Below are 15,448 nucleotides of genomic sequence, written 5' to 3'. Positions count from 1 at the left end.
GCAAGGTCGACCCGGCTGGGGGACGAGGCCGGCGGCTAGGGGCCTGGGAAGAAGGGGCCAGCGAGGCCCGCTCCCGCCCCACTCCCGGGGACCCCCTGCCCAAGCTCGCGTCCAAAGGGAGCGGCTCCCATTGCGCCCCGCGGGTGGCTCCCCGCCAGGCCTCTCGGCCCGCATTCCCCCAAGTTCTCAAAGTTTTCTGTCCTGACGCAGCCCCTTAAACTCCTTCCGGACGACTCCACCTTCCGTCCTCCACCTGGTGTGAGTGAGCGGCCCTCGGCTCCCCCGGACCTCCGGCCGCTCACCTGGCCGCCCTTGACCCAGCGCCCTTGACCACGACGTGGCGGTGCGTCTGCCCCGCACCCACCCGCACCCACCCAGGCTTTCTCAGGGCTGCGGGGTCACCGCACAAAGGGAAGCCCGGTCTGGGCCCAGGCGCTTTGTTTTGAAGTGTTTACTGATCTAAGCAGGGGGCAAGGTCCCAGGGCCTCCGCGAGCAAATTCTGCTGGAAGGCATCACCGTGCACGGCCTCCCGTCCGCAGAGGACCTTTCAGAATGGAGGCAGGCGGTGCTCCCCGTTAGGGTCCCAGAGTGGCTTTCTTCGTTAGGGACAAAAGAGAAATGCAAACTTTCAATTCGATTAACAATGGTAATTATAAGGAGGATTCTCCTGCAGGGACACAGTTGGTCTCAGATCACCTACAGCGATCGGAAGAAAACGCCTGGCCGCCCTCTCTCCCTGGCCTACCAGCGCAGGCCACTAGGTAAACTTAATTCCTCCGACCCGCTGGCAGATTCAGCCCTGTCGCCAAGCACGACAGACCAGATCGCGTTCCCCTCGCCCTTAGCGGCTCACACTTACTGAAAACCAAACGTTTTCCTAAATAGCCTCGCTTTCCAAAAGCCCTCCTGACAGGCAGGTGGGAAACAGACCTTACTTCAGTATTCCAGCTGAGGCAAATGGGGAACAGCTCACTCTCCACAATTCCAAGGTGAAAACCAGAGCCAAGTTTCCCAACTTCCTGGGTTGCGCTTCCAATCCTACAACCACAACTCTGTATCTTCCAAGTGCAATTTCTAGGCTAGAGTCTGACTGCTACAAACAGAAAGGGCGCAAAAGAACCACTATTTGTAGTCATGGAGTCAACAAGGTGGATTGAACTGGGCCTGGCCTCCAACTGGCTTTATAAATGTGATGCTTAAACGCTTCAATTAAAAAAAAAAAAAAAAATCGCTATTTTTTTTTTTCTCTCCCAGTTTGCCTTCTGCAATTCAACTTGATTGATGGAGGTGGCCTTAATACCACCGTAGCCACTTTGGCATGAGTGTCTAGAAAAGATACCAGGAGTCAGAGGACACATGAGAAACGCAATAACAATGAAAAAGAATTTTCTTTTCTACATGCTCCACCTGCCTTCCATCTTATGAACCGAAGCCTTGGCAGGGATCACGATGGGGCTCGTGATCTATGGGACGTGGGGTCAGGTTCGTGACTTTCTAGAGTTGCCCATTCCATGGATGTGGAAACCTAAGATCAAGAGGTTAAATGACATTCTTAAAATAACATACTTTGGAGGCAGTCAGCAGTTGGCCTCAGAACTCCTGACTCAGGGTCCTGCAAACTTTTGTCACACCTCGGGCTCCTCTGTACTCGTTCATTATATTCTAAGGGCAGAAAACAAGATGGCTGCTTCCACCCACTCATTTTATTTTAGGGAACATTTTAGATTTTGTTCAGGATATGGAAAGGAATCATAAAACAATGATCTATGGAAAGAAAAAAATAAAAAAAAATAGAAGGAGACAGTGGGGAACGACCTCATCCTAGCTCCCACCAGTGTGACAGTCTCTGCCAGAAAGTGATGCCTTAGATACATGCCTTATTCTGGAACTTGACCTCCCATCGGGAATCAATTTCAATAACTACAGAAGTACCAAATCAAGTCTGAGTAGGCAACAACCATGTGTCCTCCTGAGTGCAAAAACCAGGCCAAAAAAGAAACAAAACCAAAGTTGATGCCAAAACAACATTCCATGGCCAAGCTGACCATCATGGAAGACACTAGGCCCATGTAACTATTAACTGCTTGAAGTACGGCTGGGCCGCTGAAGATGTGCTTTACGTGTAAAATACACAATGGGTTTCGAAGTCTTAGTACAAAATAAAAAGTAAAATACTTAATAATTTTTATGTTGATCACAAAATGTTGAGCTATTTTAGCTATTAGGATTAAAAAATACATTTCTTAAAATTAATTTTACCTGTTTCTTTTTTACCTTTTTTTAATGAGCCACTAGAACATTCAAAGCATTAAATTTAAAATTACATATAAAAATTTTTTTAATTACATATATGTTTACTGAAGAGCACTGCTTTATGGGACGCCCTTCCTAGATCTCTAGGACAGAAGGAGGGAGAGGCAGGTATGTCGCCCGGGAGCTTTTTTCCTCTCGTACAGACAACCACTTAAAACGTTGAAATGCAGCTGGGTCGGGAAGCATTTTGGTGAGCCTCTCAAACCCCTGGACCGAGCTGGGAGAAAACCCAACCTGAAGAGACAGAGCCCAACTAGTGAGAAGGATGGTCAACACTCGGCCATGTGGTTTTGGAAAAAAACAAAAAAAAAACCAAAAAACAGTAGTTGGCATGGAGTGAGCAAACTCACTCAACAATATGCCTTCCATTACTGTGCTGTTTAGTGCATGCCAACGACCCTATAGAATGATTATCTTTACAGTGGAGGTGAGGAAATTGAAGTTCTCTTAAATCAAATAACTTATTAATGTTACACACCTAGCTGGGAACAGAATCCAAGTTGGTTTGCCTCAAAGTCCATGCTTTCTCTAGCATACTCAATTTCTATTCAGAAAATCACCCAGGGGAGCCTGGGTGGCTCAGTCGTTAAGCGTCTGCCTTTGGCTCAGGTCATGATCCCAGGGTCCTGGGATCAAGCCCTGAATCGGGCTCTCTGCTCAGCGGGAAGCCTGCTTCTCCCTCTCCCACTCCCCCTGCTTCTGTTCCCTCTCTCACTGTGTCTCTCTCTGTCAAATAAATAAAATCTTTAAAAAAAAAAAAAAAGAAAGAAAGAAAGAAGATCATCCAATCTTTTTTTTTTTTTTTTTTGCTAACTCCTTCCTTTCCAGGAACGGGACACCTAAAATTCTGGTGGTAGAAATTCACTCTTTTGGTTTATATTTATTCCAAAAAAATTTAAAGTAGGTGTTGATCCAAGAAAACAAAAATCATAGTAGAACCCTAAACATGGAAAAGATCCCTGACTGTAGAAAAAGACTGAAAGAAATGGAAGGCTGGAAGTGCCAAAAACAAACCTTCCAGTCATTTACAATATGACTTCAGAGTCAGGGGAACAGTGTAGCAATTTTTCAAAACACCAAGCATAGAGTACCATTTGATTCCTATGTATATATGCCACTCCTACCTAGAGATCCAGAGAAATACAAACAGCTCCACACAAAACTCATATGCACGTGTTCAGGGCAGCAAAAATACACAAAACAAGCTAAATAATCCATCGACCGAAGAATGGATAAACAAAATGTGGTATATCCATACAATGGAATATTATTTGGCTGTGAAAAGGAATGAAGAATTGGAGGCGCCTGGGTATCTCAGTTGGTTAAAGCAGCTGCCTTCAGCTCAGGTCATGATCCCAGGGCCCAGGGATTGAGTCCTGCTCAGCAGGGAGCCTGCTTTTCCTTCTCCCTCTGCCCTTCCCCACCACATACCGTCTCTCATTCTCAAATAAATAAATAAAATATTTTTAAAAAGTCAATAAAGTATTAATGGTATGCTATAATATAAATGAACCTGAAAATATTATGCTGAATGAAAGAAGCTAGTAACAAACCACATGTTATAGGATTCCATTCCTGTGAAATGTCCAGAAAAGACAAATCCATAGAGACCAGCGATTTTACAGCAATTACTAGGGGTTAGGCAGAGGGAGGAGTATGGACTGGCTGGTAATAGATACCGAGTTTTTTGGGAAGTAATTTTAAAAAATCTAAATTTAGGTTCTGAGGGCTCTACAATTTTGTCAATCTACTACACCATCAAACTGTACAGTTTAAATTAGTCAATTTCACGGCATATGAAATATGTTTCAAGAAAATTATCAGGGGCCCCAGCTGGCTCAGTCAGCAGAGCACACAACTCTTTATCTTGGGGTTGTGAATCTGAGCACCATGTAGGGCAAAGTTTTACTTAAAAAAAAAAAAGAAAGAAAAGAAAAGAAATGAAATGGGGCACCTGGGTGGCTCAGTCAGTTAAGCATCTGCCTTTGGCTCAGGTCATAATCACAGGGTCCTGGGATGGAGCCCCACATCACCTCGGGCTCCTTGCTTAGTGGGGAGCCTGCTTCTCTTCTCCCTCTCCCACTGCCCCTTCTCCTGCTTGTGCGTTTTCTCTCTCTCTTGCTCTCTTTCAAATAAATAAAATCTTTTTAAAAAATGTTAAAAAAGAATAAACCTTCTATGTATCAAGGCTGTCATTATGACAAAGATAAAATTTTTCCTGAATAAGAAACATAGTAGGAAGTCAGGAAGAGGTGGGGTTGCCCTAAACTCACTTTGTGTTCCTCTTCCTACTTGGAAACTTTATAAACTAAATGGATGGGTCTATGTGTTTTCAGAGGGAAAATATTTTTAACTATAATTACATAATATCTCTTGTTGCTGATGCTAAGAGAACACCATCCTTAAAACATGCAACTTTTGCCTTTCAGGTAGTTGTTGTCCAGTTTGTAGATAATTAAAACCCTTTGTCTTTGTTCTTACCCACTTCTTTTTGTCCCCCCCCCCTTTTTTTTTCCAACCTAGCCCCAGCCTTTTTGGCCAGATACAGCTAATTCTCACTTTAAGAGAACAGCAAGAGAAACAAAAGAAAGCAAATCTTAAATGCAGCAATTTCTGCCTCTTTTCAGCATAGAATCACAGAGTCTTGGAATTGGCTTGGTCTTTGGGGACCATCTGGTGCGAGCCTCTCGTTTTCATGTAAGAAAACAGGGCCAGAAATAATAAAAGCTAACAGTCATTGACTGCCTATGCCAGGCACCGTAATTTACATGTATTACCTCATTTAATCCTCCTGACGCCCCCCTAGGATAGGTATCATTGTTATCACCTTTTTACAGAAGAGGAAAATGAAACACACAGAGAGGTGTAGTACCTTGAATAAGGTCACAGAGCTCAAAGGTAGGGAATGTGGGATACAAACCGAGGCAGCGGGGCTTCAGAGACCAACTCCTTAACCACTACTATTAGTTTCTCCTAAAACTATTTAAGCAATTTGCCTACCACCTCACAACTCCTTAGTGGTAGGTCCCGAACTAGCAGAGGTACAAGGCGCCCACACCAGTACCTGCTTAATGACAACAGTGTCGGCGCAAGATATAGTGGAATCCAGGAGCTAAACCCAAAAGGGGAATTTTTTTTTTCCCCACTGCAATCTTGATTTCCACCAATAATTGAGAGATTGAAACACAGCTGTCACTGGTAAGAAGACCTTCCGGGAAGTCACTACTGACCTTATTCTGCCATAAAGGGAGATAGGTTTTATAAACTTATGACAGTCTATACCTGCACTTTTTTTTTTTTTCTGGAAATCACTCTGCCAAGTTCTGAGAAGTGACATTTCTAAAATGCAGATGGAGCAAAAGATTCAACCAGAGAATTCTCCCCATGAGAACCCACCACCCCCACCCGCAACAGGATTGCAGACTAGTGGATACATTGTTTCCTTGCCCTGAAAGAGTTAACACAATGACATCCTATAGAATGAAACAGGATATGAGCCCTGACATAATTTATTACAAAAAACACAGCATCTTTTATTTGGATAGCCAAGGGAGCTCAAAGCACTTTGCAAACAACTCATTAATCCTCCCCATACTTTATTTATCAACTACTGCATTCCTTAAGCCTCAGCACAGCAGCTCAGGTAAGGGGCAGAGCTGGAGCCAGAATTGTCCTATTCCTCTCACAAACAGCAGCACAGCAGGACTGGCTGAGCTCGGGGTCACCCGAAAATGAATCAGAGCTGTCTTCGGGAACTGGACCTCGGACACTGCCTCGGTCATGTGGCTTTGGGGGTGAACTTTTTTTTTTACAGAAAAAGGGAAAGAAATGAAGTATATTTAGATTCACCTCACCACGTTCAAAACATAACAGCAGCCATCGAAAAGAGGTTTAAAACCAAAATTAAGGCTAAGTTTTCCTAAGGCATGAATATAAATTATGTCTCCAAAGAAGCTGGGGTTAGGCTTTCAATTAAAATGAAAATGCTTTCCTCTTTAAATATGTACCGTATTTAAGTTTGGGTTTGTTTGCTTGTTTCGGGGCATTTCTGTAATTTTGCCAACCAAACAACCCAAAGGTCGCGGATGTCGGTCAGAGCGCAGGGGCAAAGGCACAGGCAAGCAGAGCACCAGCATTGAGCTAAATGCACGGGCTGGCCTGGCCCAGCAGGGAACCCATAGCCTCACTCCCCCAGCTCCCAACACCCCCTGTCCCCAGGGCCCAAGACTCTCTATTTGTCCCTCTCCTAAACCCTCTCCCAATTCCCTCCCCAAACCTCCCAGGCACCCTGATTGTTAGAAGAAGCGACACCAAACTTCCAACACTCTCGTTTTGGTAGGTTACGACCCCCACGTGCTTTGCACCCTCCTGCCCGCCTCTTGAACGCCAGGATTTGTCTAATCCAGTCCCAAAAATGGATCACACAAAAGCGACGGGAGAGAAGGGATACTTCTCATCAGTCCTCTTGTGGCATGTCTATAGCTTTCATTCAGATACTGATAAAGCGCATACGGCCCAATCCCATGGCTTCTGCCCAGCTCACTTCTGTGCCTGAATGGTAGTGTCCTAGTAAAGCTAGGTTGTAACTTCCCTTCCCTTGCTACACACACACACACACACACACACACACAAACAAAAGAGAGGGAAAAAAAGACCTAACACTTGAACTCACTGGTCAGCAGGAAAAAGTTTTTGCATTTGTCTGCCGTGGATGAACTTCTGTCAAGTGTCTCCAGCCACTTCGACCCCAAAAGGAATCTGAGCAGAGGCAGCCCTAAATTGTCTAAAATTATTTCACTCCCGCTCGGCTCAAGGCCTCATCCCATCAGAATTATTCCCCTGCCATATACAGCCATGCCCCCTCTCCTATTAATACAAACACACACACACACACACACACACACACATTATTCTCTAATGTTGTAAAGAAGAGAGGAGTACCAGTCCCATAATATAATTGCTGTATTATAAAGAAGTGGCAGGCAAGAATAATAAAATAAGGTGTCAAAAGTGAAATACAGTAGTAGACTTAAAAAAAAAAACACAGTTCTATGTTGGGGGTGTTAATTGAACACAGAGAAAAAAGAAAGGAGAGAGAACAAAAGAGTGTTAAGGAAGTAAAAAAAAAAAATAATTTTTTAACCTCCGTCAGTGATTTGATTTAACTTCAGTGCAGATAATTCGCAGAGGAAAATCGGCTGAAAATGCCATAGATAGCTATTATGTTCTAAAATTAAAAACTATTCACAACAATTACAGCTATTCATTGCTATCTATAAATATTCTCCTTAGTAAATGGCACCCAATATTTCTTGTGTGTTTTCTTCATTTTTAAACCTGCATGATTTTTGACACAAAAGTCGAAAAAAGAGAAAAAAGAAAGACTGGAAAATACAAGCAAGGGCTTTTTTAAGAAATGCAGTGTGTTTGCCTTTTTTTTTTTTCCCCTCCTCTCTTCCATCCCACCAACCCCACTACCACCATATACACACTATGTAAAACTCAGCCAATTGCTAATTTGTCAGAAGATAAGGAATGGTTCCTTAAAAAAAAACCAAAATAAAATATTGAGGGGTCCAAAACTCTCCATTGACTCCCTCTGATCCTAGAAGGAGAGAGCAGATAAAAGCCCCTTCTGAAACACACACTGTTGTGGGTCTGGACAAGGTTTTCCTAGCTGTTGTTTGAGATCTGATGCACGAGCACTTTGCAAACAATCTTTTTTTCCCTAGCATTTATTTTAAAAAAGCAAAAGGGTATCAAAATAAAAACCCATCCACACTCTGAAGCAAGAAGACACATGGTGTTTTTTTTTTTTTTTTTTTAATATCCTCACAGTAATTTCTGACTTAAATACCCATCAATCAACTGTAATTTAGACGCTGCTGCCTACTTTGGGTGTTGTGCGCATGTGTTTCTTTCAAGTTCCAAAAGGTTGGTAACACTGTTTTTGCTAGTGTTCCTACTTCTTTCTGAGTTTTCCAACCGAAACCAGTAACAAAAACAAAAAAAAGTAAAAGCAGCAAATGAAGGCCATTGCCACACTCCTCTCAGAGTCCCGTCTTCCTGACATAAAGACCTAGGTGAGCCAAACGTGTCAACTTGGCATGAGAATACACACCAGCGAACAAGCCCACCGGACTTCAAGTAACTTGTTCAAGGCAAGAGGGCTTGGAAGAACAATAGAAAAGTCCCATAACAATAAAGGAATGCCTAGAAACTGACCATCCAACAGATCTGATTCCCATCTCTATCCCAAGAGGGGTTAAAAAAAAAAAAAAAAAAAAAGGCTCCTACAACTTATCGACCGCAAGGAAGATATGCTGGCACAGGGACAAGGAGTTGGGCAAACCCCAAGACCGAAGTAATAATCATGTTTTAGAATCATACTTTTAGAATCAAAGGCTTCTCCTCCACACACCCGCCGTCCGTCCTCTACCTTTAACACAGAACACTCAACATTCCAGGAGACGTTTCTTCCTTCCCCTCACTACTAACGTACAAGTGGGAAAAAAAAAAAAAAAAAAAACAACACCAAGGAGGAAGGCTGTTTTTTACTTTTCTTTTCTTTCTTTTTTTTTTTTTAAATAAACTTTCACCCATGGGTGCCCTCTCAACCCACAAGCCTATGTGTGCCTATGTGTGCTTGTGTGCCCGTGCACAGATTTCCCTTTAACACAGGGGCAGGGATCCTTGCCGTTTGCAATTTCCAGGACTTGATCAACTATGTTTTAAATGTATGATTCTAAAGACAACACACTGAACCTTAACTTTGATTTTTTTTTAAGTCTCCAGACATTAATTCATTAAGTGCCAGAAAATTTTTAAAAAGCAAAATACACAAGCCGATGATAAATTACACCTACAAGTGTGATTTTTGACCAATACCACTGCTTCCTATCACTGCAGTGTAGCCAATATGAAGAAGGAACAAACTCGTTAACACCGGAACCGGATCTCTATTCACACCCACCCACTTTGATCTACTGCCTTAGTAGATTTTAATTAGAAGACCAGAATTAAACACTTTGGCCACAATATATACCCAAGTGCCCTGATGGGCTTCCTTTCAATAAAAATTTGATCAAAGTGTCTTCAAAAAAAGAGTCATCTCAGCCTGGACTATCAAATATGGCTTTACGTCTTGATTTCTAGATTTCATGACTCAAAGACAGGCAGGAAAACAGGCTCGATTAGAGAGAAATTTCAACAGACCACATATCCCAAGTAAATAAGCATCGGAGATCAAAAGAGAAAATGAGAAGGAAGGAAAAAAAGGAGAGAAGAAACAAATAGACACGCACTTAGGCATCCTGCTCTGGCTAATAGAAAACAAACAAACTAAAAAGTGTGACAAACTGGAAAAGCTCTTTGATATTTGCATGCACCGTTCATCCATCTCTTAAAAGTATTTCACAGCTCAAATAATGTAATTAACAGCTTTGCAGTAAGGTTAGGCTCTGGCAAGGCAACCTGGAAGTCTTGAAGGTCTGAACATCACTGCTTAGGTGCTTTGTCTAGAATGTTATGCACAACACAAATAACATTCAACAAAGGAGCTGCTGACTAATTTCACATAGATTTCAAGACCCAAGTAATTACGCGTTCATCAGCGGCCACATCTTGAAACTATTTATTTTTTAAAAGACAAACAGAGAGCTTTCGAAAAGAGAGCCACCCTGTGCGCCCTCCCCCCCCCACCTTTTTTTATGTGTAACTATCAATGTATATCAACCGGGCATGCAATCATATTTATTGTCACTTTCATTCATGTCATGCCCTTGCTTATATGGTTTAGATATGAATTATTGACTGTTACACTCCTTGTTGTAAAAAATAAATAAATAAATAGGATGGCAGGTACTTTGCACTGCTCTGAAGCGAGCGAGCAAGTCAGAGGCCGGCAGAAGCTCCCGCTTTATATAACCACCCCTCGTTCCTCATCTTTATGCCCTAGTTTCAGATTGCCTTCTCAACTCTCTCTTTTTACAAGGGAGAGATGCACCCACTTTGGAAAAGAGAGGCTTAACCCAGACAAACACGAGGATGCAGCTAAATGTCCTTTGCAGAGCATCTGTTGTTTAAGAACACCTTTGATTGATGATTGCTATTTTTTAATTGTTGCTTTAAAATTTAAATGCCCTCCTGGGACGTGTTATAAGTGTGTGAGTCCATGATACGAGGTCTAGAAAGTGGAAAAAACGACAGAATGAGGGATCTCATAGCATGATATTCCCCTCAACCCAACGCTCTCCCTGCTATAAAATCACAGGGCACTCAGACGCGGGGTAACCCGCCGTTGTATGGCGCTTTCCACAAAGGTATTTGACAACACTGCTGAGAACCTTTAGCCTGCTGCTTGATACAATCACAAGAGAAAAAGGAAAGGAAACTTTAAACAGTTCAGCCCCCATGTCCAACTCCAAAAAAAGGAGGGTTTTCAATATGGGCCAAAAATATTTTCCTCCAGGAAACAGACTTTTACTTTCATATTTTTCCCCCAAAGGCACACGTCATTCCATAAATTTCCCTTCAGAACCTCTCTTTGAGCCCCAATTTCAAAGAGGCTGGTAACAGAGTCAAGGAAAATAAACCAGTCATGCTTGATAATAACTGTCAAAGAAACTTGGTGCTTTTTCCAGGAAGCAGAGCTACTAAGATTTCCTATTGGAATCTGCGATCAATCTTGACAGCACTTTTATGCTGAAATTTTAATATTTAAATAATGGCTTTGTCATTGCTGGTGAAGTGAATCAATTGGCCAAAGAAAATGCTTAAATGTTGGAATCTCAGTCCTACCTGTTTTTTCTTTGATTTCACACAACACATTAAACAAGGCAGGCTTCATTCTGTGGCAGTTTAAAGCATGTTTTCTGCAAGAAAGAAACAACAATGTAATAGGACTTTCAAGATCAAACTGCAGATAATGCACAGGGGGAAAAATCTGAGCATTTAGCCAAAATCATATCCCAAGCATAACTCTGTGGCATGCTTCAATTGTTTTATGACTTAATATACAGAGTCCCGCCATAGAAAAAGAAATAATGTTAATTAGCAGGGAGAGAGTAGGGATTTAACTACAGAACAGAACTAACCTAAATTATGCCCATTTAGGCGGAGTTAGTTTGTTGTGTGTTTTTTTTTTTTTTAAGTAGTTCAATTAAAGTGGAATTCTTAAACCAATAATCCTATCAAGGGCAATGAATACAGCAAAGCCAAAAGCACGGGATAACAGTTTTCTATAATCTATGCAGCCACCCCGGCCCAGGAGCTGTCTGCCTCCCGGTCTGTGTGTGTGTTTTCAAATTTAATTCATCCATGTGTTCGAATTCATTCTGCAGATGCCCCTGTATTCTCATAAACACAAGATGCTTGAAAGGTCTTCTGAGTAGAACTGTCAATTTATAAAATTTCAGTCCCCAAGTTAAAGAGTATGGAAATGCATTGCCAGGGGGCAAACATACCCATATGGGGAATAAATTCATTTCTCTGTGTTCACATTACGCCTCTTGTGCGCACACTGCTTATTTGCAGGTGTTGAAATTCAATTATTTACAATTAGGACCTTGCACCCATTGGGGAAAAAATAAATACAATTCTGCCTTTTAGATTAGTGATTTACCTGGTTCTTGTGGGTGTTTGTATTCAGAAGGCACTTGAAGAAGCAAACAATACCTTTCCCTTGATTTTACTATGGAAGCACTTAGCAGAAAGATATTGTTTTGGAAACAAAATCCTGATCATATCAGCTATCAGGGAAGGGAATTCTGTTTACAAACTCAAATTAATGTGTAAAGACAAATGGAAACCCCTGGCACTCCAGACACATGCAATTCTTTTTTAATTCTTGTGAAAGTTAAAAAAAAAAAAAAAGACACATCCCCATGAAGAACAGTAACAAGAAGTCAGTTCTATATACTACTGTACAGCAGGGGAATAAACTCAAAAATTCAAGAGTATCAAAATAAACACATGCATTGTGTCTAAAACACGGAGGGTTTACTTTGTAAATAATAAATGTACATGAGAAAGGTATGGCTAAGGAAAGGAAAAAGATTCAGTGTTGCTAAGTAGAGTTATATTGTTTAACCAAAAAGAGAGCTTACTGGTGATTGAGTTCCCCTGTGGGGTGAGAAAAAAAGGGGAAAATACTTCACTGTATCTAAGACCCCTTTTGGGGCCTTTTAGAATAGTTTCATTAATTGTATTCTTACATACAGGCCCAAATGGAAAAACAAACAAAAGCAACAACAACAAAAAAGCCCCACACGGCTTCCCAGAAATATTGCATTTCCACAGCACAGCAATAGGGTTATGGAAGGAGAACAGATTTCCCTCTCCCCAAATTGTGTCTGATCTCTCTCAGCATCTAGGCCACTGTAAGGGGGGACCCGCCAGGCCACGGCTGCCCTCAGTTGTACAAAAAGGAATACGATTCAACATGAGAAAAGTGGTGAGTCTCCAGCCTTCCCGGCCCCTTCTAGTTCACAAACTTGTTATTAAACCAGTTTACTGGTTATGTCTGAGTTTATTTTTCTGGAACAATGCAATGGAGAAATCTGTCCCAATTCAAAAAGAGATAGCCAGTGGGAAATCTACTTTACGATAATTATTAGTTTCTCTTCAGATACTACAATTCAAAATGAGCTCCGATTCATTTCTGAAAACTTTCCCCCATTTAAGAAAATCAAGAATAGTCCCAGTCTTCGAACATTTCTAAGTTTTCAAGCCCACGGGAACCTCAATACTTCTGAGTTTACATGTTTCATGTGCCTGCTGCCAAAATAAGGATGTAATTCATAACATCCATGCTTTGAACTGCTTCTCATTTTCTCAACTCAAATTCCTTATTTCCATAAGACAAAAATACATAGAACGATGTCCATTATAACTAAGTCATCTGGGGTATAGGAATTGTGTACCTATTAAAAAAAAAAACTACTTCTGAGATTTAACAAAGCGGGGTAATTAAGTGTAAAGATATATGTGGTCATTAGATTTTTTAAATTCTTCCTTTTGAGATCAGCCTTGGGCAAGCTGTTAGTGGATTCCCACTAACTCTACATTTTATTCTGAAAGAGAATTTACTGTAAAATCCTAGAGTAGAGAACTGTGTACTGGGAAGTGGATTAAGTTGAGAAGCTCACAGCTTCTTTATTATGGTTCCTTAATAAAGATCTTCCTGCCCTATAGTACTGAAATACATGAAATTCCCACATGCCTTCATTTCTATTTATTTGCATTCTAACTGGTCCTGAAAGAAGCATGGGGAGAAAAAGCATGCTTGATTTTTGTCCCCCCCCCACCACCCCTTTTTAAAGGACCATAGATTCTGTGCCACGGAAGGCTGGTAAACTGACTCAAATTAGGAGACAATAAAGTTAAACTAAATATCTGAGTCGCCCAAAACTAACAAATACGCCTCAAAACAGAATTATGTTTTCCTTCTTTCCATTAGCTTCTTTTGAAACAGAATCAAATGAATGCAAAATATCTTCTGGATAGCTGACAAGTACTGACAAAGAATTAATCTGCTTTTTTTTTTTTTAGGGGGGCAGAAAGGGGAACAGATAAAAATTAATTTTGGAGGGGTACCTTGAGGAAGAAAAGCAAACTCCGGAATAGGTGAGCAGTCTGTAAATTTGCAAATGAAAGTGTTATTGGGACATTTTATTTTGTAATGTTACGGAGTCCCTCAATAAGAAGACATGGAATGCTGTTCAAAACTTGACAATTCTGCTCTCTCTGATACTTTTTTAAAGCAGTAAAAAGTGCCGAGGGCCGCTTTTGGTTCGGTTGGCAGTATTTTCGGCGTGCCTGAGTGTTTGCGTGGACATATATGAATATCTCTATATTCACACACACACACATTGCACACACACACACATTGCACACACACACACAGCCACATCTCGGCATGGGCGATTACACTTTCGATAACAACGCTCCTTCCAATTTTACTCCTCCGCCATGTAGTTGCTCGTCAAAATGGAAAAAGAAATAACATTTAAAAAGAAAGCGCTGTGCTGATTCGGTTCCCATTGTTTCCCCCTGCGAGAGGGAGAAAAACAAAAAACCCCAAGAAAGGAAAAGAAAAGCCTCCATCTCACCTGGCCTGCGCCTCATCCAAACTCTGGTCTGTGATGGTCATAATTTGCTGTAAAATGTCTCCAATGTCCTGCTTCCTCCCGCCCTCCCCCTCGGTCCCTCCGGCCCCGTCCTGCAAGTGCTGGGACAGGCCGGGGTGTCCGGCCATCCCGACCCCAGCATGGGAATGCATCAGCCTGGGCTGCTCGTCCATCTCCAAAGGCAACGGCAGCCCCCGGCTCTTCCTCTTCTGCTCCTCGGCTCGGCTCCTGGGCAGCACCAAGGCTTTTTATCCTTCAAGCTGGCTTCAGATCCTTTTCAGGATAAACAGGGAAGGGGGAAAAAAAGAAGACCAAAAGAAAAAAAAAAAAAAAATCCCTTTGCCTCTTTTAGAGGCTGGTGGGAGGATGGGGAGTGGGGAGGGGGAGGGGGGCGTGAAGGGGTTGCGGGGTGAGGGTGGGGATAAGGGCTGGTGGGGAAGGGTGTTGACTCCAAAAAGCAAGAAAAATAAACCACCTTCCCACTTGACGAAAAGAAATCAGAGCTGGCTTTTGGTTTTTCAGTCCGGTCTCCTTTGCAAGGCAGAAATGGGCTCCCGGCGCTTAAATCTGTGGCTTAATCCTTTTGCAAATATGCATTGATCGGGAGAAAGGAGAGGAAGGCAGGGGGATTGCAATGCAAACTTTCCCCCCCACCCCCCGCTGCCCCCCACCCCCACTCCGGGCCAGAGTGATCTCAAAGGGGGTGGGCTGTTGCAAAAGCCAGATCTCCCCCGGCCGCGGCGGCAGGCAGAGCACAGGCTCTCTCCTCCTCCGTGTCTCTGCAAACTCCGGCAGCCCCGTCAGCCTCCTGCTTTTGTTTAGCTCAGGCTCAGGACTCCAGAAACACATACAGAAAAACCACAGCCTGCGAGAAGGAGGAGGAGGAGGAGAAGGAGGAGGAGGAGGAGGAGGAGGAGGAGGAGGAGAAGGAGGAGGAGGACGAGAAGGAGGAGAGGGGAGGGGGCGGGGAAGCCGGGGGGCGGGGGAGAGAAGGAGGGAGGAGGGA

General features: G+C 42.6%; 1 protein-coding gene across 2 annotated transcripts in view; it reads right to left on the bottom strand.

Moving 5' to 3' along the window:
* The window catches only part of PBX1 (PBX homeobox 1), a 280,953-nt gene extending 265,847 nt beyond the window's left edge, over nt 1-15,106 (bottom strand). For both annotated transcript variants that reach the window (XM_044266773.1, XM_044266774.1), the window contains exons 1-2: nt 14,425-15,106; nt 11,114-11,187 (exon numbers count right to left, since the gene is read on the bottom strand). In XM_044266773.1, coding sequence (XP_044122708.1) covers nt 11,114-11,187; nt 14,425-14,615 — 265 coding nt within the window. In that variant the 5' untranslated portion in view covers nt 14,616-15,106. The remainder of the gene's footprint in view (nt 1-11,113; nt 11,188-14,424) is intronic.
* Between the last annotated feature and the right edge of the window lie 342 nt (nt 15,107-15,448).

The sequence above is a fragment of the Neovison vison genome, chromosome 10 (assembly GCF_020171115.1).
Source record: "Neovison vison isolate M4711 chromosome 10, ASM_NN_V1, whole genome shotgun sequence".
NCBI lineage: Eukaryota > Metazoa > Chordata > Mammalia > Carnivora > Mustelidae > Neogale > Neogale vison.
This window is presented reverse-complemented; position numbering and strand designations above follow the sequence as displayed.